The 25,218-nt window shown below is 40.7% G+C and overlaps 1 protein-coding gene across 1 annotated transcript; it reads left to right on the plus strand.

The window, feature by feature from the left end:
- The first annotated feature begins 6,876 nt into the window (after window positions 1-6,876).
- On the plus strand, window positions 6,877-24,079 carry CDK2 (cyclin dependent kinase 2). Its single transcript, XM_060763890.2, has 7 exons — window positions 6,877-7,175; window positions 9,589-9,666; window positions 11,636-11,759; window positions 12,841-13,011; window positions 13,571-13,672; window positions 18,305-18,508; window positions 21,964-24,079. Exons 1-7 carry the CDS (start codon window positions 7,060-7,062, stop codon window positions 22,066-22,068), a joined length of 900 nt encoding a protein of 299 aa, XP_060619873.1. The 5' UTR covers window positions 6,877-7,059; the 3' UTR covers window positions 22,069-24,079.
- Window positions 24,080-25,218: the final 1,139 nt, after the last annotated feature.

Genomic DNA, 25,218 nt, shown 5'->3' on the forward strand with positions numbered 1-25,218 from the left:
AAATGGGCAGTCTAGCCGGGGCCTGTGAGTTTTAAGTGGGCTAAATGTAGGCTCCACAGAATTGGGGGAAGGGCAGGATATGACATTCAGCCCTCTTCCATGCAGAAGACTGCTATTTTACCAGTCAATGATAATCCTACTGTACTCCTATTGGAAGGATATTAGAGGCAAAGATGAAGTACTTTGGGCACATCATGAGAAGAAGACAGGAAAGCCTGGAGAAGACAATGATGCTGGGGGAAATGGAAGGAAAAAGGAAGAGGGGCTGACTAAGGGCAAGATGGATGGATGGTATCCTTGAAGTGACTGGCTTGACTCTGAAGGAGCTGGGGGTGGTGATGGCCGACAGGGAGCTCTGGTGTGGGCTGGACCACAAGGTCACAAAGAGTTGGAAGCGACTGAACAACTCCTATCCCAATTTCTTCTTAGTAGATTTTGTCGTTGAAAGCACAATAAAATAAAATAAAATAAAATAAAATAAAAGGGGAATTGAAAGCAGTCGTAAAATACAATATGTAATCTTAATTGCCTTCGATGAATGGAATAGGACAATTACGATTCAGGCATTTGGAAGCATGTTTGCTGATATCAAGAAGGGTATATGGGCTTGCTTGGTTTTGTCTTTCTTTCTCATTCTTTCTATGTTGATTCTACTGGACTGGGAAAGTGTGATTTGTCCAAGGTCACCTGTTGGGTTTTCCGGCACAGCTGAGTAGGCATTTGAACCGTAATCTCCAGAGTCAGTCCAATACCCAAACTACAACACCACACTGGCTGGAAAAAAAAGAAGGGGCAGTGTATTTGGGGACCACAAATTTGCTCAATAGCCAGACAGTGGCATGAATGAGAGGCATGTCACCTATGCTCCCCTTTCCTTAAGTCATGGTGCATCTACACTGTATAGTGAATGCAATCAACTTCAATTAATTACCATGCCTCAATACAATGGATTCATGAGAGTTGTAGTTTAACAAGATTTCTAGCTGTCTCTGTCAAAAAGTGCTCATGCCTCACCAATCTTAAGTTCCAGTGATTTCATAGCAACGAGCCATGTTAAAGTAGTATCAAACTGCATTCATTCTACAGTATAAATGCATCTGGAAGCACTTGAGCAAGTATTGTCATAGGTTTTGGACTGTACCTCCAATAACCGCTCACCTCTGGAGTTACATTGACTGCGAAACGTGGACTGCTTACAGACGTCACACTCAACTCCTGGAACGATTCCATCAGCATTGACTCTGGGAAATCCTGCAAATCTCTTGGGAAGACAGACGGACAAATGTTAGCGTGCTTGTAGAAGCAAAGACCACCAGCACTGAAGTGATGCTCCTATGCCATCAACTCCACTGGACTGGCTATGTTATCCAAATGCCCAATCATCATTTCCCAAAGCAGATACTATATTCCCAATTCAAGAATGGAAAACGTAATGTTGGTGGACAGGAAAAGCCAACCTTCAAAACTGTGGCATCGACACTGAGAACTGGGAAGCCCTGGCCCTTTAACGTTCTAACTGGAGATCAGCTGTGGAATTCGAAGAAGCACTGGGCGAAATGGAGGGCGAAAGGAAGAAACATGCCAAGAGGAAGGTGTGTCAAGCCAACCCTGAGCAGGACTACCATCCACCTGGAAACCAATGCCCTCACTGGGGGAGAACATGTGGGTCAAGAATAGGGTTCAACAATCACCTACATATCTGCCGCCAAGACCTTACACTTGGAAGACCATCATACTAGGACAATGAGGAATCGCCTAAGTAAGGAGTGATATTAGGACAGCTGGGACTTGCAGTCCAATATCATCTGGAGGCCTACATGATACCCATCTCTGTTCTATGAGAACAAAAAATTAAGAGGGGGGCCCAAGTATAAAACTGTTAAATTATCATTATCTCAAGAAGTTTGATCTTCTAAATTTGTGACCTATATCAAGATCACAACTGTCTGGTTCTCTTGAGGGCTTACTGTTGGCATTGAAAACTTGGACCCCAAAAAATCCACAATCCGAAGGGGTCTGATCTAATGGCCAAGGAAGGTCCTGTTGGCTGATGACCTCATATACAGGGCTAATCTCCTTAATCCTCTGAGCGACTGACACAATCACCCAATACCCACCTTTCTGGGCCAACACTGAATCCCTCCATCTAACAATTAATTAATCCTTGCCCAGTACGAAAGGTCAATGAGTCACCCAGCGCTCTGCCTTTATCTCTCCTTGGGAACCCATCAAGGTGTTTCAGCACTCATTCTTTACTGAGCCAGGATCCATTGTGAAATCCTGGCTGACAAGATTAAACCCATCAAAGCCCATTAGCCCCGAACCTTACCTGCATTTCTTTCCTTAAGCGCCTAGTGGAAGTGGACACGGAAAATGGCTACAGGCTTCCAACTGAGCAATAAAAAAATTAAAATTCCCGCTGGACCAGGGAACCAATCAGCTGCAGCGACAGATGGCACACCTCCACCAATCTGTGCATGCAGCATAACTTGCACCAATCAGCCCCTGAAGAGTCCATTATTTGAATATCTGACAAGTCTCTATAAATGTCTCTATATGTATCTATTGTTTTATGTCTCTTTGACGTCCAGTTTAGTGAATAAACCCCTGATCTTTGCCTTCACCCTGCTTGTGTCAATTTGAACCTTTGGAGCCTAGATACGCTGGGTCCCTGAACCCACGGTTACAAACTATTTCCATAATACTGTAAATAGAAAACTCTCGTCCTTTATGACATATCAACTATGGTCAGCTAACCAGGAGTTGGTGTTTGATAGAGATGGAGAAAACTCCTATTCAACTGTTCTTCCCGACACTTTTCTCAGTATGCTTTTTACTGGTCAGATAGCCATGTATAAATACGTGAAGGGACGTCATAGGGAGGAGGAAGCAGGCTTATTTTCTGCTTCCCTGGAGACTAGGACATGGAACAATGGCTTCAAACTATGAGAAAAGAGATTCCATCTGAACATTAGGTAGAACTTCCTGACTATGAGAGCTGTTCAGCAGTGGAACTCTCTGCCCTGGAGTGTGATGGAGCCTCCTCCTTCGGAGGCTTTAAAACAGAGGCTGGGTGGTCATCTATCGGGGGTGCTTTGAATGTGATTTTCCTGCTTCTTAGCAGGGCATTGGACTGGATGGCCCACGAGGTCTCTTCCAATTCTATGATTCTATTCTAGAGTGGGTGTTGCAATGTGAATTCCATGTTTTCTAATTTTATCCTCTGATTGTGATTTGCAGATGGCTAGAAAGGTCACATTCCAACGGTTTTTCCAAAAAGTCATTTATTGCAACAGCTACCGTAACACACTTTTTCTAAAAAGTCGGCGGCTTTTTGCTTCGGTCCAATTAAAAGATGTGAAATTGACAGCTGCGGTTGGCTAAGAAGAAGTGGGTGCTTTATTCCCATCTGGCTGTGAACATTTATGGGTGCAAACCAACAATATGCCAACAGTAATGCTTCATCTGATGACATGGACATTAGTTCCTGAAATTTAAAACCATAAAATATCTGTATCCAGAACTAACTCTCAAAAGCGTAAATGAGGCGTCCCCCATGAATAAGCTTCCGTAAGATATAATTCATGATTTTTAATGGGAAAATCTTCTGATTTTTTTTAAAAAAATATTAGTGACAGGTTTTTCAGCATGGTCAGTGGGGTTTACTCCCTTGAAGAAGTTGTATCTTTCAGGTGCCAATAGATATTGGTATTTTTATTGATTTGCTGTAAGAGATTTTACACTTTTCAGTTAGAGTGTGATGCCTTAATGGAATTAACGGAAGAACCATTTATCTCCCAGGCTTCCCACATGGGTTTTCTCTAATGTTAGTCACTTATGTTGTACATTTTGATCACATGTAATGTTCAGGGAGCAAAGGGATCCTGATGCACCTTAGAGAACGAGAGAAAAAAAGTTGTAGCACAAACCTTTGGGTGCATCTACACTGTAGAAGTAATGCTGTCTGATCCCACTTAGAATCATAGAATCAAAGAGTTGGAAGAGACCTCATGGGCCATCCAGTCCAACCCCATTCTGCCAAGAAGCAGGAATGTTGCATTCAAATCACCCCTGACAGATGGCTTGAACTGCTATGGCTCAATACTGTGGAATCCTGGGAGTTGGAGTTTGGCACTCTTTGGCAGAGAAGGCAAAATACCATGTAAAACTATAGATCCCAGTATTTCATAGCAATGGGCTATGGCAGTGTCTTGTATAAAACAATATGTTAAATATAAAACATTGCAAAGCCACATTTTTCAGTATTTATTTATTTATTTACCACATTTATATGCCGCCCTTCTCATCCCGAAGGGTAATGAGTTGTACCCCAATAGCAACCAATCACAGCTCAGCTTTCATTTCTTTTTTTTAATCCAGTTTTATTAAATTTTACAAATGCTTCAAAAAAAGGAAAGATTTCTTAAACTACTGAGGTGAAATGTCATCTGTTCTGTGATTGGTTGGTTTTTTCCTACACTGCTGAGGTAAAAGGAAAGGTGTGCAGTGATTGGTTATGCCATCTACCTGATCTGTGATAGGTTATTTCTTAAACTGATGAGGTAAAAGGACAGCTAGTTTTACTGTTAAAACACATGTGTATTTTTGAATGCAACCGTTGTAATAATTTCATTTTACTATTAAAACACACGTGTATTGGATAGTAACTCTGTTTTAAAATTTCAAGTCATTCGGGCGTCTACTTTTCAAGTTTTGCATGCACAAACATACACGCTGATATTTTATAAAGATACTAGCTGTCCCCTGCCACACATTGCTGTGGCCCAGTCTGTGTATATGTGTTTTGTGTGTGTATATATTTGTGTATATGTGTATATATGTGTGTTTGTGTGTATATATATATATGTGTGTGTGATTTTGTGCATGTTTTGTAATGCATTTTTATTTTTTTGCTTTTTAAGTCTCTTCTGCTGTCTTTTTTCAGTGTTTTTATGAGTGATGGTCACTCATTGGCCTGATAGGTGTATTGTGTCCCCATTAGATGTCAATTCACCCAGTGGTTTTTGTTTTCTTTCCTCTTTCTCTCCTTTCTTCCTTCTCTACCTTTCCTTCCTTCCTTAACTCTTTGCTTCTATCCTTCCTTCTCTCTTCCCTTCGTTCCTTCCCTCCTTCTTTTTATGCTTCTTTCCCTCCTTCCTTCGCTTCCTCTTTCTTTCCTTTTCTCTGTCCTTTTCTCCTTCCTTCCTTCTCTACCTCTTTCTTTCCTTTTCCTTCCTTTCTCTCCTTTTCCTTCCTCTTTCTCTCCTTTCTTCCTTCTCTACCTCTTTCCTTCCTTTGCTTTTAACTTCCTTCCTTCTCTCTTTCCTTCTTTCCCTTTTTCTGCTTCCTTCCTTCCTTCCTTCCCTCTTTCCTTCCTTTCCTTTTTTCTGTCCTTCTCACATTCCTTCTCTACCTTTCTTTCCTTACCCCTTTTTCTTTTCCTTTCTCTTTCTCCCCTTTCTTCCATCTCTACTTCTTTCCTTCCTTCCTGCGCTCTTTGCTTCCATGCTTCCTTCTCTCTTTCCTTCTCTTTCCCTCCCTCTTTTCCCCCTTACTTTTTCCTTTCTTCTTTCCTTTCTCTCTCCCCTTCCTTCCCTCCCTTTTTTTCTGTATCGTCATTTAGCTTTTCATTATTTAGTTTTTTAGGGTTTTAAAGTCTTTTCCACTGTTTTTTTTTGGGGGGGAGGGGGCGGTTATGAGTGATGGTCACTCGTTGGTTTGTTAGGGGTATAGTGTCCAAAGTTCGTGTCAATTCGTCCAGTGGTTTTTGTGTTATGTTAATCCCACAAATGAACATTAGCTGTCCCCTGCCACACGTTGCTGTGGCCCAGTTGGTGCATATGTGCTTTGTGTGTGTGTATATTTGTGTATATGTGTATATACTAGGGCTGGGCGGTTTCGTTCGTTAATTTCGTAATTCGTTATTGATTCGTATTTAAATTAGCTTACGATCCGATATTGAGCCATGCAGGAGCAACTAAAAATTGAAATGAATTTTTCAATTTATTTCGTAATTGGTTCAAAATCGTTTTGAAATTGTTTCATTATTATTTCCATATGTCTGGTGCAAGTTTTAGGGATGTTGTTTGTTTTATCAGTGATAAAAAATAAATTATCACACCAACAGTCAACAACAGAGGGAGAGGGAAGCTTCAGAAGTTCTCCCTGTCCCATTTGGAGGGTTTTTTTTTTTTGCATGTTGCGCAATTGCGTCCGCCATTAACGAATCGATTCGTAATTGTTTCGTAATTGACGAAATGTTGTATATTTTGAACTTTTTTAAAGAAAAATTTCGGAATTCTTTTAAAAAACGAAACGCAAAAACCCCCTAAAAACGAATCGAGTTTAGAAACAAATTTTTCCGTGGTTACCCAGCCCTAGTATATACGTGTTTGTGTGTGTGGATGTATATATGTGTGTGTGTGGTTTTGCGCATGCGTTATAATGAATTTTTAATTTTTTTGCTTTCTAAGTCTCTTCTGCTGTGTTTTTCAGTGTTATTATGAGTGATGGTCACTCGTTGGCATGATAGGTGTCTTGCGTCCAAATTTGGTGTCAATTCGTCCAGTGGGTTTTGAGTTATGTTAATCCCACAAACAAACATTACATTTTTATTTATATTGAAGATATACACACCCGCACACACTGATTTGCAGGCTAAATACCAGAAACTCTGCTACCCTAACCTTCTCCCCGGTCCCCTTTGAGCCAGATTTCCCGCCTTCTTCCTTCCCTTTTTCCTTCTCTGTCTCTTCTTCCCGCCCCTCACAAACCTGCTACGTCACAGGCACCGAAGCCAATAGGACGTGAGGAGGGGCGGGGCTAGGAGAACGCGGGAAGTCGCGTGGCGGGAGGGAGGGAAGGGGCCGGGCCTTGTGAAGCTTTGGCAATTGTCCCGCCCCTTCCGAGTGGAGGAGCCTGGCGCGCGGGAAAAGAAAGCGCGCGGAAAGAAGGGAGAGAGGGAGGAAGCCGGAAAGCAAGGGCCGGCGAGGAAGCCACTCTGCGGAGAAAGCCGCCCCCCCTCCCCCGCCACCCTGGGATCCTCCCCGAGCGCCGCCCATGGAGAACTTCCAGAAAGTGGAGAAGATCGGCGAGGGCACCTACGGGGTGGTCTACAAGGCGAAGAACAAAATCACGGGCGAAGTGGTGGCCCTGAAGAAGATCCGCCTGGACACGTGAGTGCGCAGGCACACGTGCACGCCGTGGGCGCGGTCCTTCGAGGGCAGGCTTGCTCCGGAGTCTGTTGGGGAGGGGCTTGAGGAGGCTTCCCCGCCTTTGGCCTGGGCCAAGAGTCCCAGGAAGGGCGTGGAACAGTGGCTCTCAACCTGTGGGTCCCCGGAAACTCCCAGAATTCCCAGCCAGTTTACCAGCTGTTAGGATTTCTGGAAGTTGAAGGCCAAAACATCTGGGGACCCACAGGTTGAGAACCATTGGCGTAAAAGTCGTAGGCTGTTAGGAATTGTGGGAGTTGTAGTCCAAAACACCTGAAGGGCCGGAGTTGCCCCATGCCTGGTGTAGATGCACCCTGGGTTACCTCAGTAGACTTAAGTTGGCAAGACTGTTTTGATTATGTAGGCAGCTGATGGGTGAGAGAAAGTGGTATCTATGATATAGAAGTTTGATACCGTTTGGGCTCCCTTATCTGGAATTCCAAAACACCCCAAAGTTGTCCCCAAGGGAGTGGCTGAAGTGGCAACACCTTTGCTTTCTGATAGTTCATTGTACACAAACTTTGGTTCCATAAACAAAATTACTAAAATATTGTGTACAACAGTGTTTCTCAACCAGTGGGTCCCCAGATGTTTTGGCCTTCAACTCCCAGAAATCCTCACAGCTGGTAAACTGGCTGGGATCTCTGGGAGTTATAGGCCAAAACACTTGGGGACCCACAAGTTGAGGACCACTGGTGTACAAGGTTAGTGTCAGATTGTGTGTACAATCACGTGTATGAATGTAGTGTGTAGATTTGGATCAATCTTCCAAGTTATCTCCTTTGCTGTGTGTATACAAATAAAGGTATTCCAAAATCTAAAACACATCTTGTTCTGGGCATTTCGGAAAAGGGACGCTCAGCTTTGGACTGTGTTAGCTGTCATGTTGCCACCTTACAAAGTTCTGGTCTTGGGTGAGGTATCTTTGGGATTTGGATTTAGTTGAATATTCCCTCACATTTGTTTGTCTTCAACTAAGTTTCAGTCATGGACCGAAGATGACTCTATTGTGGGGTTTTCTTGGCAAGATTTGTTCAGAGGGGGTTTGCTGTTGTCTTCCTCTGAGACTGAGCGCCCTTCCACACAGCCACATAACCCACAATATCAAGGCAAAAAAATCCCACAATGTCTGCTTTGAACTGGGTAATCTGAGTCCACACTGACATATAATCTAGGTCAAAGCCTCAGGGGAGGCCAGGGGACAGCATCACCTTGTCTCCTGTATATGCCATCAGCTGGAGACCCCCCCCCCCCAGCACAACTGCTGCTCTGGGCCAGAGTGAAAGAGGGGGGGAGGGGACAGTTCCACTTTGTCTCCTGTGCTATTCTAATAATATAATAAAATATATTGTATATACATATAATAATTATAATATTATAATGTAATGCAATATAATACCACTAATAATAATATGATATTATGATTATATATTTATATTACTAATAATATTACAATATAATTGGTATAGTACAATATAGCAATATTTAAAACTGATATTGTACTATGCTAATAATATAATATATTGTAGGTATATATACCTTGTAAGCCGCTCTGATTCCCCTTCAGGGTGAGAAGGGCAGCATATAAATGTCCTAAATAAATAAATAAAGCAGCTAATGTGGGCATTTATTTAACTGTAGGGCTGTGCCTTGCCCAGTGGGTTTCTATCAGGGCTGAGCAGGAGTTTGAAGCCTGGTCTCAAACCAGAACTAGCGGAGATAATTGTAAACACCTCCTTACTATACAAATCCCAGGTTTCCATAGAATGGGCCACAGCATGTTGAAAGGAGGACTGTAATTGCTATCAAAGGTAGAAATATAAATATATTTTTGACCTCCATTGCAGGAATGGCAGGCAGTGCTGGAGAAAAGGAATTTTCTTTGTTGCTTGGGTTTCATAGGGTAGCTAGTGACTGAATTGCTTTTGGAGTGAGAACCTATGTAAAGGAAAACACAATCATGGCTTGCACCAAACTTGATCTGTGGGATCTGAATTTCCATACCTTTCAACAAGTTGGGATACTTCTTGCCTCTGCTTGGAGCTGCTTTAGTTGTGCAAAGTGATTTTTCTTGAGTGAGCATAAGCCAGTTATTGCATCTCAAGCTGAATATACTTGAGTCATTTGCTTTACAAGGTGCTTCGTTTGGTGCTGCTGCTGCTGGTGGAATAATTGTGTTTTTGGAAAAAAATGTGGCTTGTTCTTTTAGAAAGAGTTTTCCAGTTGTTAACAATATGTATGTATGGTGTTTTTTTTTTTTGTTCAGTCATACTATGTGATAATTTAAGGATAGACGACCTGGAGCAAAACCATATGTCATTCAGCCCTGTAGTTCCATCCCCTCCCTTCTCACCTTGTCTTTCCTGTTTGCTTCCAGGGAAACGGAGGGAGTCCCAAGCACAGCCATCCGGGAAATCTCACTGCTAAAGGAACTGAACCATCCCAACATTGTCAAGTAGGTGCTTGAACTAAAACTGGGAAAGAGGGACTTGTGTTAGGAATCCCATCTGTGGGGTGGTGGGAGAGCTCTGCTATATTTGTCAAGGAAACAATTGAAGTTGAAAGATGAGTAATGTTTGGTGCTTTAAACACTTCGAGCTTCACCTCACAAAATTCACACTAGCAAGGCCAATTTTAAGAATCGTTTTTGTTTATTTTGTGTCACAAGCATTGCATAAATAAGTATAAAATTGATAAAAATAGAGGGAATAGAAGTGGTGAAATATTCTTTGACCAAAAACGGGCAACAGCGATCACATTGTAGCTTTAAACATTTTTTCCTCTATACATGAGGCAGGATACTGTGGACAGTCATGCATATGGGGAGTTGTTTCTTCTGCCACACAGTTGCACAAGGTGGAGGATTCTTTTAGATAGTGGCATTTTTCCAGGTTGTCTTTTGATTTTCCCATTCTATTTTTGAGTGTGTTCAGGGACTTCCAAGTTGCCCATTCTTGGTTTGCCCTTGGAGGAAGACCCTCGCGGGGGGGCCATCCATTTGGGGTTTTCTGGTTTAGCTGCCCAGAGGGATACTCTTGCTGTTGCTGGGAGAACATTAAGAGGAGTGGTGATTCTCATAAAGCTTTTCCTTGATTTGCGTCTACTGGGAGGAGGCTGGTAGCCATGCAGTGGGTGGCTTTCACAGTGTTCAACCTTATGTCTCTCTCAGTTAGCAGCAACTTCCTGGATTTGAGACGGGGGGGGGGGGGAATATATTCTACAAGCTACCTTGTAGGATATATCAACACGTCCAGCTTTAAGACAGCCTGTGATTAGTCTACATGTTTTGTTCAGTGCTATATTCACCTGCTTCGTGTGGGCAGATTTGTGCCAGACGGAGCAAGCATACTTGGCAGTTGAGTAAGACAAGGCCAGGGCTGATGTTCTCATTAATTTTGGATCTGCTCCCCATGTGGTGCCAGTAAGTTTCCTCAGGATGTTATTGCATGCAGTTACTTTGTGCTTGGTGTTCATACAATGTTTCCTAAATGTTAGTGTTGGATCTAAGGTGACACTAAGATATTTAGGATGGAAACAGTGTTCACATTCTTGACCTTCCCAGGTAACTTTCAATTTCCTTCAGTTACGTATGTGGAAAGCACACACTTGTGTCTTGGCAGGGTTAGGCTTCAGGTGTATATCTTTGCAGTAGCTGGTGAGATCTTTCAAGGCACTAGTAAATTGGTTTTTGAATGTTTCAAACCCAAAAGCATTGCTTTTAAACATTGTAACAAATGATGGGAGCTGTAGACTGAAACATTTGGAAGGCAAAAAGTTCCCAACCTAATGTAAGCAAGGCCATGGGATATGGCAGTCTAATGGCTTTTCATCTACAACAGTGCTTCTTAAAATGTTGGTCCCCTTAGCTCAGTGTTGATGTCCTGAAAAATTTGGCAACAATGAAAGTTTTCTGACCACCACTCATTTACACAAATATGTTAGTAACAATGCAGTGTTTATAATGGACTCTGGAGAAGATGCTTCAGCTGTACTCCCCAAAAAGGAAAATCAGCCTGTTTAGCAAGCCTTGTAAATGCTTACATATTATCAGTAAATGTTTGATTTGTATAACTATTTTATATACCCATATACCCTTTTTGTGTAAATATTTCTTGGGTGCAAAAGAGGTTACAATTTTTTTCTTGGGAAGAAAGGAGTTAAGAAAAAGTTAAGAAGGGCTGCCTTACAAGACCTGTCAAGCACTGGAGCTTTCAGAGAAGAATGTGTTTAAAACCATAAGGAGATGAAGGAAGGCTATTTAATGGGTGTAATACTAAAAATCGAGGTGTAATGGCTTCCTGATTATTTTGATTTTATCCTCTGGACTAGTGTTTACAGTGTACCAGTCACCTCCCCCCTCTCCTCTATCAAACTTCTCATTTCTTTGTTCATTCATCCATCTTCTCTCCTTCTTGACTCTTCAGGCTTCTGGATGTGATCCATACAGAAAACAAGCTGTACTTGGTCTTTGAGTTTCTGCATCAGGACCTAAAGAAGTTCATGGATTCTTCATCTTCAATTAGTGGTGTAGAGCTACCCCTTATTAAGGTGAGTAGCTGAGGAGGCAAAGGATAGCTAAGGCATGGAGAAGCAAATACTTGCTCAGCCTTTGAATGGCAGATACCACTCACATCTATGTCTATCTAAGGGTCAACTGGAATGGGAAGGTTTTCCAGTCATTTGGATATCCTTTTTCATGGGGCTTAGCAGAACTCACAAAGTATTATCTACCTTAAAACTCTAGCTCCCATGCTTCTGCCAGTTTGAAGCCCGGGTCTGGGTGAGCTTCTGGCCTTTCGCCTATCTAGCGGTTCGAAAGTAGATGTGAGTAAATAAATAGGTACTGTAAATAAATAAATACTTCAGATGATTCAAAACCTCTCAAGTAATTCAAAATAACAAGATGCAAATTTAGTAGAAAGAAGCACATTGGCACCATTTCTCCTCTTTTAGGCATAGCATTTAAGAGAGATTAAATAGGTTTGAACAGGTGACCTAAATCCCAACCCATTGTTAAATTAATTTCAAAATGCAGTGATTCAATTAATGTAATCATAACAAAAGCTTGCTGTGATCTCTGCAAAAGAGAGAACGACTTGTAATGGACCAGGGTCCAATTGAGTACAGTTGATCTCAGGATTCATGATTTCTGTATTCACTGATGCAACCATCTACATCTTGAAAACATTTTTTTAATCTTAGAAAGCAAACCTTGATTTTTTTTGTCTTATATAATTGATGTCATTATCTGTCACACTGTGATAGATAATGAGACTTGAATATTTTGGTATCCACAGAGGGGTCCTGACACCAAACCTCAGTGTATACCACTTTTCTTAGTTGAACCCAGGAAGAAGTGGTTCCTCTTGCTAGCTTCTAACTGTTATGGGGGTTAAGAAGGCCTCTGAAACAAAGTTTTGGGTGGCGCATAAGGCTAGTGGAGAGGGAGAGAAAGATATGTCTTATTGGAGGAGCTATCTGGACAGGGAAATCTTTCTGGCTCTGCTTATGGGTGTTTTCTGCTCATTTGGATCCTAACTTTGGTTTTTCTGAGGCCACATTGAAAACTGGGAATTTGCTTGCTTTGTGAAGTTGTCTCCTTAGCCTTCCTTTATCTCTCTTCCCTTAGAGCTATCTGTTCCAGCTGCTGCAGGGCCTTGCCTTCTGCCACTCCCATCGCGTGCTTCACCGTGACCTGAAGCCACAGAACCTCCTGATCAATGCCGAGGGAGCAATAAAACTGGCTGACTTTGGACTTGCCCGTGCTTTTGGGGTGCCAGTAAGGACTTACACACATGAAGTGAGTGTCTCTCCTTTCCTGGATTTTCTCATGCTTCTCATATACTCATTCCCAATTAGGAAATAGCAGTTGTTTTTGTTTTTGCTCTGTGTCTCTCTTCATTACCTTTTCTTTTTGGTGGAAAAGCGAAGTCTGATGAATGCATGTAATGGCATAAATTTTGAACATTTCCCACATCAATCTAATAGTGATCAAAAATCATGGTTTACTTCTTGATCTGAATTCAGATTTTTAAAAAAATGTTTTAGTTTTATATCTGTATTCAGTGTTTTTCTCAAATGACAGAATAACCTTGAGGAGAATAACCCTGTTGTTTACCCAAGCCTCTTGTTTATCTAGTTGTTCTAGGTGTACACAGGCTTGCCTTTAGGCATTTAAGGAATGACTGTGTACATTCCAGTCTGATTTCCATCCATGTCATTTTGTCTTCAGAGGCTTGAGTTGTAGTACTAATGCAGAGAATAAGATGCAACTATTTGTCTGCAGTTTACAGCTTAATTGCACATTTGTAGAGGAGATGAAATATTGAACTCTTGTTTGGTGTTGTTCTCCCTACTAGGTGGTCACCCTCTGGTATCGTGCTCCAGAAATCCTCCTTGGCTGCAAATATTACTCAACTGCTGTAGATATCTGGAGTCTGGGCTGCATATTTGCTGAGATGGTACGTATCTGGAATGTTGCACATTTGACTAATGTCTTTACATTATAGCTTACCATATATACTCAAGTATATGCCGACCCAAATATAACAAAAATGGGGAAAAATGTGAAAACGTATTGATACAAGTATGCAAGTATAAGCCGAGAGTGGGAAACGCAGCAGCTCCTGGTAAATTTCAAAATAAAAACAGATACCAATAAAATTACATTAATTGAGTCATCAGTAAGTTAAATGTTTTTTAATATTTACATAAAGCTTTAAGATAAGACTGTCCAACTCTGATTAAACCATTTTAACCACCTTCAATGTAAATGTGCTTATGTATCCTTCCAATAATAATAAAGAGAGTAAAATAAGTGTAAAAAATAATATTAGAGTAAAATGATGTAAATGTAATAAAAATAATAATAGAGTAAAAATAATGTAAGTGTAATAATAAGAAATGGAGTAAAACAATAAAATAATAAAATAATAACAGTGTAAAATAATAAATAACCTTGACTTGAGTATAAGCCGCGCCGGGGGAATTTTCAGCCTTAAAAAAGGCTGAAAAATCCAGCTTATACTCAAATATAAATAGTACCTTGAATTTGCAACAGTCTAAAAGCCAAAGTATACTCTCATGGGAAGAGAGGATCAGCAAATGTGAACCTACTGCACTGGAAATGAAGAGTGTGAGACAAGTAACCATGTTTTAGCCGTCACTGGATTTTTGTGAGTATTTGTGACCTATCTCAGCCCTCTGGAATTATGTTTTGATCAAGAAAGCTACCTGAGCAGCTTTCTCAGGCTTGGCATCCTCAGTGGATCGGAGTCCGCAGCTTGGAAGGTAACAGCACTCCATGCAGTCATGCTGGCCACATGACCAAGAGGTGTCTGCAGAAAGTGCCTACTCTTCAGCTTAGAAATGGAGATGAGCAACCCCCCACCCCCACCCCAAAATTCGGACATGCCTAGACAATGTCAGGGAAAACCTTTACCTTTACCCAGATCTATCAATTCAAAATCTCCCCCTGTAATAGGGCTTCACTTACAATTCTGCCTCCTTCATCTGACTAATGCTTCAGACCAGAAATGTTTGCATATTTCAGATTCTTTTGGATTTTGGAGTATTATTTATTTATTTATTTATTTATGACATTTCTACCCCGCCTTTCATATGTTCAGTGCCCACTGAGTTTTCCTCAGTGCTTACTCCACTGCCATCAGAAATCTGACCGGAGGGCAGGGGAAGAGAAGAAAGGGAAATTTTGCAACTCTGCTCACACCAAGCTTCTGAAAGGCAACCCTGTCATCAACTGAGAGGAGCACCAGTTATACTTTTTCTTCCCTTCTCAGCTATGAGGACTACTTTGCTAAAAGGGTGGGGAAGTGTTTAGATCTTTGTTTGAGCCTCAGGCATTGGAGTCATCCTCTCTCTTTCCCACTCATCTCTTTCCTCTTCGTCACATTTCTGACAGTGGTGGAACAAGGGCTCCTTGAGGAAAAACTCAATGGGTGCTGGATATATGACTAATTCCTTTCCTCGAAAGTATAAATGGGTTACTGGTGGCAAATTGTTTAGGTTTTGGTCAACTCATAAATCAACACATGAATATAAGATGCATCCAATACCAGAGGTGGCTTAAATACCCTAAAGATATCAGATCCCATATGATCTTATAAGCTAAACATGGTAAGCCTTGGTTAATACTTAGATACCACGTACTGTATGCTATATTTCAATGGGAATAAGGGAGGCTGAACCTTTTTATATTTAACTAGCTGTACCCACCAGCCTTCTTTCTCTCTTCCCTTATTTCCTTCCCTCCCTCTTTTTTATGCATCTTTCCTTCTTTCTTTCGCTCCATCTTTTTTTCTATCCTTCTCTCCTTCCTTCTCTACCTCTTTCTTTCCTTTCTCCTTTTTATTTTACTTCCTCTTCCTCTTCTTTCTTCCTTCTCTACCTCTCCCCTTCCTTTGCTTTTCGCTTCCTTCCTTCTCTCTTTTTCTTTCCTTCCTTCCCTCTTTTTCTGCTTCTTTCCTTCCTTCACTCCCTCTTTCCTTCCTTTCCTTTTTTCTGTCCTCTCTTTCCTTCCTTCTCTAACTCTTCCTTTCCTTCCCCCTTTTTCATTTCCTTTCTCTCCTTTCTTCCTTCTCTACTTCTTTCCTTCCTTCCTTCCTTCGCTTCCATGCTTCCTTCTTTTTTTCTTTCCTTCTTTCTTTCCCTCCCTCTTTCTCTCCTTCCTTTCTTTTTTTTTCTTTTTTCCTCCCCTTCCTTCCGTCCCTTTTTTCTGTGCCGTCATTTAGCTTTTCATCATTTAGCTTTTTGGGGTTTTTAAGTCCTTTCCACTGTTTTTTTTTGGGGGGGGGGGTTATGAGTGATGGTCACTTGTTGGTCTGTTAGGAGTGTAGTGTCCAAATTTGGTGTCAATTTTTCCAGTGGTTTTTGAGTTATGTTAATCCCACAAACGGAACATTACATTTTTATTGATATAGATGTTACACCAAGGCTACACTCCATCCAGATGTTAATATAGTATTTTAAAATAAAGGAAATACACCTTTTGTTATGTTGGCCTACCAACCAGATTTATGCATGTGTCATATCAAATCAGAAAGCCAACGTAGTGCAGTGGTTTTATGTGTTCAGACTGAGGCTCTGGAGACCAGGCTTTGAATCCCTATTCAGTCTCAAGAGGAAACAAAGGCAAACCTTCCCTTGAATAAATGTTTCCAAGAAAATCCTGTGATAAGTTTACATTGGTCACTATAAGTTGCCAATGACTTGAAGGCATGCAACAACACATACCAAAATCTGTAATTTTGGGCCTTAAACCTGCCTCAACTTATACACAAATATATGCACTAAAATAATGCAAACTGTAAATGGTTTAAATGATTCCTGCCAAAATCACAGAGATCGCTTGCTTTCTATGCAGGTGATAGGAGAGCTATGTACAATTCAGCCCAGGCCTTTAACCAATAGTATAGCAGTGTATAAGTCAGCCATATAGTTTTATATCTTAGGCTTCGGTAGTGGTCTCTTCCATTTGTGTTTGCCCACCTTTGTTTTTCCTCAAGGCCAACCAATTGAAATTTTACTACAGGACCAAAAATGATAATATTAAAAGGATTTGTACAAATATGCCTGGCTTGTTTGCAATATTGCATTTGTGCAACAAATATTTTTAAAATCTCAAAATTTTAGGACAACTTCAGAGGCCCAGGGATTTTTAATGATAAATGCCACAATTTTTATTCTAATGTATATGGTTTATGCAATGTGTTTTTGTTTATTTGTTTTGTTTGGGGGGGGGGTGATGTGCTCTTGTATTAGGTAATTTCTGTTTTTTAACCATTTTGAGTCCCATCCATGGGGGGAAAAGCAGGATATAAATTAATAATATCCCTAGCACCATTTCAGTGCTTTAATACATGATAGTGTTGCATTAACTTATGTATGGTGCAGAGAACTCAGTAACTTAGATGTGAAGTAGACTGGCTCCAGTCAAACACTCCCCACATCCTTTCCCTTTGCCTTGTGAAAAGCTCCTGACAAGATCAGTTGACTTGGCATCAATTCAGCTGGGAGGAAGTGACCTTTTCCCTAGGGCAGAAATGGCCTAGAAAAGGGGTCATGGGATAGTAGAAGTCTGTTATGGACTCCTCTTCTGAGAACCGAACCATTCCTTTTAGGGAAATACTCTTTCCACTAGGGGTGTATGCAAAATTGTCTCACACACAAACACCACATATTCAGAAGTCTGCGTCATATAGGGACTGTCTCATGAAATGATTCTTATGACAACTTTCTGTATTGCATTATATGCTCTTCCTTCATCATTTGGAATCTCTATTGTCCTGCAGATCATTGTTTTGAGTTTCATGAGGGTTTTAGCCGTTGGAGATACAATCACATATGTCGGGTGTTTCCCCCCAAAATATATCCTTAACAATTCTGGAATATTCTTTTTAAAGAATGCATACACCCTTAACAGGAGTAAAGATTCCAGTTATAGTGAAGAGCTGTGTCATTACATGAGAAACTTTAAATCAGTGGTTCTCAACCTGTGGTTCCCCAGGTGTTCTGGCCTACAATTCCCAGAAATCCCAGCTACTTTACCAGCTGTTAGGATTTCTGGGAGTTGAAGGCCAAAACATCTGGGGACCCACAGGTTGAGAACCACTGTGTGAAATTTGCAACTTTATGCTTCGGTAGTGTGAGTAGTGCATTACTGCACAGGGACAGTAATGTGAACATCTGACATAAAGTTGTAATTTAACATGGAATTTGTAACTGATTGAACCATTATTACTGTATTCAGTGTAAGTGTATGTACTTAACCTTCAAATAATCACCATAGCTCCTATGGGAACACCCATATATTGCTTTCTACCCTGCTTTTCTGGTCTGACTGCTGGATGTTGTCATATATTTTTAATTTATGTGAAAAATGAAGTTAATGAAGCAAATCTATGTAAAAATGATGTATCTAGCTTTGTGGCAGCATGTGGATTTATTTTAGGTCTGTGTCATCATACTCTGACGTTACACCAGGTTGGGTGGACTGAACTCATTCATTGTGTATCATCTGGAAATGAAAGGAAGAACTGTTGAGGGTAATTCTGCTCTGCTCTTCTGTCAAACAGCTAACGCGTAGAGCCCTTTTTCCTGGGGATTCGGAGATTGACCAGCTGTTCCGCATATTTCGCACGTTGGGCACACCTGATGAAACTGTATGGCCAGGTGTCACTTCCATGCCTGACTACAAGTCCAGCTTCCCCAAATGGGCCCGGCAGGATTTCAGCAAGGTGGTGCCGCCTTTGGATGAAGAAGGCAGGAAGCTTCTGGCGGTGAGTTTCAAAACAAAGCAGGGAGAGTCGCTTCTGCTCTGGGAAAGTGCAGCATTGGTTTGGGTGTTTAGCACAGTGAAGTCCCATTCTTTCTAAGCGTAAAGTTAATGCTCTGCCATGAGTTCACATAAACCAGTGCTGTATGAGAGCACATATTATATGTGTCTTTTCAGCTTCAGGAGTCAAGAAATACTGGATTTACTCAAGTATTAACCTAGTTTTTCAGCCCTTTTTTAGGCCGAAAAAGTCCCCCTCAGTTTATACTCAAGTCAAGGTTATTTATTATTTTACTCTATTATTGTGTGATGTATTGGTGAATAATGCGTGCCGTTTCTGTAGTTGTTTTGCTTCAAGTTGCCCTACAGGCCCATGCCCTGGTTGTTGTTGTTGTTACATTTATTATTTTACTCTATCATTATTACATGTCTTATTTTGCTCTATTATTGGAAGGATACATTTGCACAGTTACATTCAATAAGGTTAGAAAAATGGTTTAATCAGAGTTGGGCAGTCTTATCTTAATGTATTGTCGAAGGCTTTCATGGCCGGAATCACTAGGTTGTTGTAGGTTAGCTATATGGCCATGTTCTAGAGGCATTTTCTCCTGACATTTCACTTGCATCTATGGCAAGCATCCTCAGAGGTAGTGAGGTCTGTTGGAACTAGGAAAAATGGGTTTATATATCTGTGGAATGACCAGGGTGGGACAAAGGACTCTTGTCCGTTGTACCTAGGTGTGAACGTTTCAACTGACCACCTTGATTAGCATTTGATGGCCTGGCACAGCCGGGAGCAATCTTTTGTTGAGAGGTGATTAGATGTTCTTGTTTGTTTCCTCTCTGTTGTTGTGCTGTTGCAATTTTAATGTTTTTTAATACTGGTAGCCAGATTTTGTTCATTTTCATGGTTTCCTCCTTTCTGTTGAAATTGTCCACATGCATGTGGATTTCAATGGCTTCTCTGTGTAGTCTGACATGGTGGTTGTTGGAGTGGTCCAGCATTTCTGTGTTCTCAAATAATATGCTGTGTCCAGGTTGGTTCATCAGGTGTTCTGCTATGGCTGACTTCTCTGGTTGAAGTAGTCTACAGTGCCTTTCATGTTCCTTGATTCGTGTTTGGGCAATGCTGCGTTTGGTGGTCCCTATGTAGACTTGTCCACAGCTGCATGGTATCCGGTAGACTTGTGCAGAAGCGAGAGTATCCCTCTTGTCCCTCTTGAACGTAGCATTTGTTGGATTTTCTTGGTGGGTCTGTAGATAGTTTGTATGTTGTGTTTCCTTATCAGCTTCCCTATGCGGTCAGTGGTTCCCTTGATGCATGGCAAGAACACTTTTCCTCTGGGTGGATCTTCGTCTTTACTCTCGTGGCTTGTTCTTGGCCTTGCAGCTCTTCTGATGTCTGAGGTGGAGTATCCATTGGCCTGTAGAGCCCAGTTTATGTGGTTCAGTTCATCTTGGAGGAGGTGGGGTTTGCAGATTCTTTTTGCATGGTCTGCCAAGGCTTTAATGCTGCTTCTTTTTTGACTTGGGTGATGGTTGGAGTTTTCATGTAGATGTCTATCTGTGTGTGTGTGGGTTTTCTGTAGATGGTGTGACCCAATTGTTGATCTGGTTTACGGATGACACCTAGCTCCAACAGACAAGAGTCCTTTGTCCCACCCTGGTCATTCCACAGATACAGAAACCCTTTTTCTTAGTTCCAACAGACCTCACTAACTCTGAGGATGCTTGCCATAGATGCAGGCGAAACGTCAGGAGAAAATGCCTCTAGAACATGGCCATATAGACCGAAAAAACCTACAACAACCCAGTCTTATCTTAAATTACAGTTTTCTATAAATATTCAAAAACATTGAACTTTCAAAAGCCTCATTTAATGTAATTTTATTGATATATATATATATAGAGAGAGAGAGAGAGAGAGAGAGAGAGAGAAATTTACCAGTAGCTGCTGCATTTCCTACTCTCAGCTTAAACTTGAGTCAATCCTTTTCCCCAGTTTTTGTGGTAAAATTAGATGCCTCGGCTTATACTCGAGTATATATGGTAGTTTCCTGTGGTAAGATTTGAGAAAAAGTCTGCTGCTTTTATAAGATTACATATTTTATCCGCATTCAAGTGTCCCTTTCCTAGAGATCGGGACAGAACCTGGGAGAAACTTATCACAGCTTTCAGAATCTGTTCCGTTCACTGAGAGTCCTGGCCCTTGTAGCATGTTCTGAAGTTTGAATCCTTTTTCTTAATGCCAGCACTGAGTAGAACATTTAGAACATCAGGGCTGAAAATATATTAGCTGTTGTGAACACTAAAGATTGAACTTGTTTGGTTGGTTCAGTTATATTATCTCCTTGATTAAACCATTAGTGTAGTGCCACACGATGGAAATTATAGAGAATGGCATGCCCGTTGTCACTGGTGGAGCACTTTTGTAACTGGCTCCTTCAAAAGGCGTCTTTTTGCTCTTTTGTAGTAGTTTCCTTTCAACCTGGATTTCCTCCCACATGGACTACAAAGTCCATAATGGCATTGTTTTCTGAGAATGGTGGTAATTTAGTACATCTGGGAATTATCAGGTTAAGGAAGACTGTTCCAACCATGGGTTCTTATTTTACAATCGTTTATTTTTATTTGCATTTCTACCTGTATACTTCACTCATTCTTCAAATAATAATAATAATAATAATAATAATAATCTTTTATTTATACCCCGCCACCATCTCCCATAGGGGCTCGGGTGGCTTACAAATAGCACACATAATGCCACGCCACATATAAAATACAGTATATGAACATTAAAATACAATGGCATATTTAAAACCAGACATATACAATTGACAAAAAAAAATATAGCAATAGTCATTGATTAAAAATCCATGCAATCAATTTAGCCTTGGCTGGCTAAAGAATAGTCTGGCTGCTATCTTAAGCGTTATCAAATAGCTTTAGCAGAACATTTTTTCTGTGTAAGATAATGGTGGCACCCTTTTGTTGCTCCACTTTCAGTCAAGAAATGTAGTCTGCAAAGATCAATTGTAGAAGATTGACTTTGCAAGCGGAGCCAAGGATCCTAAAAAAACAATTTGTGGCATCTGCGGTTTCATTGATCAGGTATATAACACATGCCTTCCTGTCTGCAACTATCTTACCTTGATTATATTATTTAAAAGCGGCTGGTGGAGGAGAAAGGGGTGAGAACAAAACAGAGTGGATAGAGGGATGGTATAAGCGAGAAGAGAAGACATCAAGAGAGAAAGAACTAAGGGATAGGTTTCTTGGATCATTATTTTTTCTTGGTAGTCTTGTTTTTGTCCCATCTCTTGATTTGGATATAGAATCATATCTTTGTTCTGAGAGGCACAGCTCTTGTCTGGAAGAGGGAGGTGATTGATTTATCCTATTTGGGGGTGGGTGGGGTTTCCTGCCAGTTATTATAACTCATCTTCCTTTCCCCTTTAGCAAATGCTGCATTATGATCCTAACAAGAGAATCTCAGCCAAGACAGCTCTCAGCCACCCCTTCTTCCGGGATGTCACAAAAGCTGTGCCGCACCTCCGCCTGTAAGAATCAGGAGCAATGCTGCTTCTTTGGACTGCACTGGTTGCTTGCACTTAACTTTTCAACTTAATCTTGAATGGCATGCTATGGTTCCTCTTGGCACAGAGTCTACACTTTAATAGTTTATACTCTGAGGTATATTTGAAAGCACTAGCTGAAGACTGGGTGCTTCCAGGGAGCCTTGTGACACGAGGGAAGGGCCTCCAGAGCCACCTGCTTCAAGGACTCATTTTGTGGAAGAAACCCTCACCTCTTGCTCTTCTCGCAGAGCATCTTCTGTCTTGGCCGACCCTCTGGTTTCATCTTCAATATAGAACTCAGCTGTGCTTTTCTTTGAGAAAATGTTGCTGCCAGCAAGAAACCATTTTTCTTATTCATATCAGGATATTGACTTCAACTATGGTGCCTGCCTGGCATTCTGTCAAGTGCATTCCGGTGCTAGCAGAACCTTGCCCTCTTTTTCCTTCCAGACCTTCAGAAGAAAATTGTGCACTTAACTCTCCACTTATTGTGAACAGGAAAATATTTTACTCTGGCCAATGATTCTACAAAATCAAAATTAACGTGCCTTGGGGCTCATGAAGCTCACACTCTGGGAACTCAGAATGTCTTGCTAACCATCTAAAGGACTGCTTGCCATGTCACTAGACATTCTTGACTTTTCTGATGTACTAGTGTTTATTGGGCAAATGGGTACATACTATCACTGTTCCACTCATCCTTCCACATCCTACTCCTGTACATGTATTATTTGTCTCTGTCTATATGCTTATAGCCCATTAAACATTAATGCAATAGATATGGTTACAAACTTCATCAGGCCATGCTCTCTGCAAAGGTGCCTTTCTCCAATGGTGTCTTGTGCTCAACTGTCGTTGATCTCAAAGATCTCTTCCAAATACCTACAACTGGAGCAAATCTGCCTTGGCTTGCAGGAGTAGAGAGTTCTGTCTCTCTACTACTGATGTGTATCTTACTGAAAATGTCATCACATTTGTAACCTGTGCTGCCCTGCACAAAGATGGATGTCTGGAAACAGTTTCTATCACTATGCCAATTTTGGTTTGAAGGAAGTAAAGCATTTGGGGTTCTTTCAGTGAAACACACTGCATGGTTTCAAAGGACTTGAGATATAATAAAAACAATGATGTTTATGTCTAAGGGGAAAATTAGCTAAACCCATGGATTTATCAGGCAAATTCCATAAAATGGTTTATATACTGTCAAAAGAAGTAATTATTATATTTTCATTGGTGAAGAGCTATAGGTACCCTTTTTGTTAGTTTTGAAGACATGCCTACAACATTAAGGTTTTGTCTCAATGCAATATTAAGCATTGAAACCTTAGTCAATCCAATAACATGAACAAACCCAATGTTTTTGCCTTATCTATGATAGATTTTGAAATGTTACCCTCTAGATATTTGGATCAATCTATCACCAGCAGCATTATGAGAGCTGGGGGGAGGGGGTGGGCTCTTTATTTTGTAAAATTCTATTTTGGGTGACATATATTCTATCAAAAAAAGAAGTGTCCTAAGGAAAGTAAGGTTCAATTGTCCTCAACTCAAACTCAGCAACAGAATTACTGAAACAGATTATTATATAATCTATAACTGTATATCTTGAAAAATACAGGTGACATGCAGTGGTCTTCACTTGAGAGAGTTGGGGGCATTTCACATCAGTTGGGCTAACATGGGAATGCTTGTTATAGAAGTGTAAATTCCAAAATGAATCAGCAAAATGCTCATCATAAACGCTGACTCCACTGCTATATACAATATTTGGATACATTTCTTTTTTTCTTCTCTTGATCTTTTGGTTGGAAGTAATAGATATATTTATAAGGCTGATGAATTTCTGATTTGTAAAAAGCTTGTAAGTCTAAGCACCTTGGCATTTTTTCAATGTGGACTTTTTAAAGAAAAAATATTTTTGTCTGTAGATCTTTGTAAGACTTGATTTTTAACTAACACCTGTTTATGCATAATTAAAAGTATTTTGTAGTTTTAAAGGAGCATTTCTTGAGTATTTTTCCGATTGGATGATGTAATGAAATCTGAGCTCTTCATCTACTGCAGTGGTTGTCAACCTGTGGGCCCATGGGTGGTTTGGTCTTCAACTCCCAGAAATCCCAACCAGTTTATCAGCTGTTAGGATTTCTGGGAGTTGAAGGCCAAAACATCTGGGGACCCACAGGTTGAGTACCACTGATTACTGTGAGCATCTCTCGAGGTAGAACCGTTTTGTGCTATTAATATTAGTTCTCTTCAAACAAAACTGATTTATTGCACACTTGTATCTACACTGCAGCCTATCAGGGATACACTCGATTCGTGAGTCTGTGGACCCAAAGAAATAGAGAAAGCTGAACCACACAAGTCCTGCAAACCATATAAATCTTAAGTGGTGAAAATATGGGAGCCAGTTTATTGAGAACCAATGAATTACCTCCATACTGCTAGTTACCTATAGGCCCATGTGGAAGCGGTTCTATATGTTAAACTCATATTCTTTACATAGCTGCCTTATATGAAGTCAAATGAGCAGCCAGCCTAGGTCAATACTTACTACACTAATAGCAGCTTTCCAGGATTTCAGACCAGAATCTTTTGTCTTGTCAAGCTGAACTGAACTTGAAAGCTTTTGCACATCAGAGGTGTTCTTTAGTGCTAGGACCATTCCTAAAAAGCTCCAAAAGGGCATTTACTTCCAAGGCACAACACATACAGCAGCGATGTGATATTAACCCAACTGCAGAACATGTACTTCATTATTGGATGCTATCTTCAAGTGTTTAAATTGATAGTAAGTGTCCTATAGCTACAGAAACTGTAAGCAGCATATAGAGCATTTATATGTACCTGAATTCTCTTTGTGTCTTTCTGATCAATTATTACCAAGAATTTCATTGTCAAGAAATGAGAAATGGAGGTTTGAAAGATTAAAATGGGTGCCTGATCATTGATCATATTAACTGCGACTGATGGCATCCTAAAAACTTCTGAAGAGCTGAAGGTTCCCATCCTTGCCATGAGTAGACAATAGTTTGGACTACAGATTTCCTGTTTGCGTTTATTAGGATTCAGTGTGATAAAAGTAACAGCTATTACTACAAGACAAAGTGAGAATTGATTTCAGCAAGGTAGTGAT

The sequence above is a fragment of the Anolis sagrei genome, chromosome 2 (assembly GCF_037176765.1).
Source record: "Anolis sagrei isolate rAnoSag1 chromosome 2, rAnoSag1.mat, whole genome shotgun sequence".
Classification (NCBI taxonomy): Eukaryota; Metazoa; Chordata; class Lepidosauria; order Squamata; family Dactyloidae; genus Anolis; species Anolis sagrei.

Coding starts and splice junctions, on each gene's coding strand:
- CDK2 (XM_060763890.2), top strand. CDS start 7,060: ATGGAGAACTTCCAGAAAGTGGAGAAGATCGGCGAGGGCACCTACGGG. Junction 9,667..11,635: donor AACCATCCCAACATTGTCAA/GTAGGTGCTTGA, acceptor TTGACTCTTCAG/GCTTCTGGATGTGATCCATA. Junction 13,673..18,304: donor GCTGCATATTTGCTGAGATG/GTACGTATCTGG, acceptor TCTGTCAAACAG/CTAACGCGTAGAGCCCTTTT.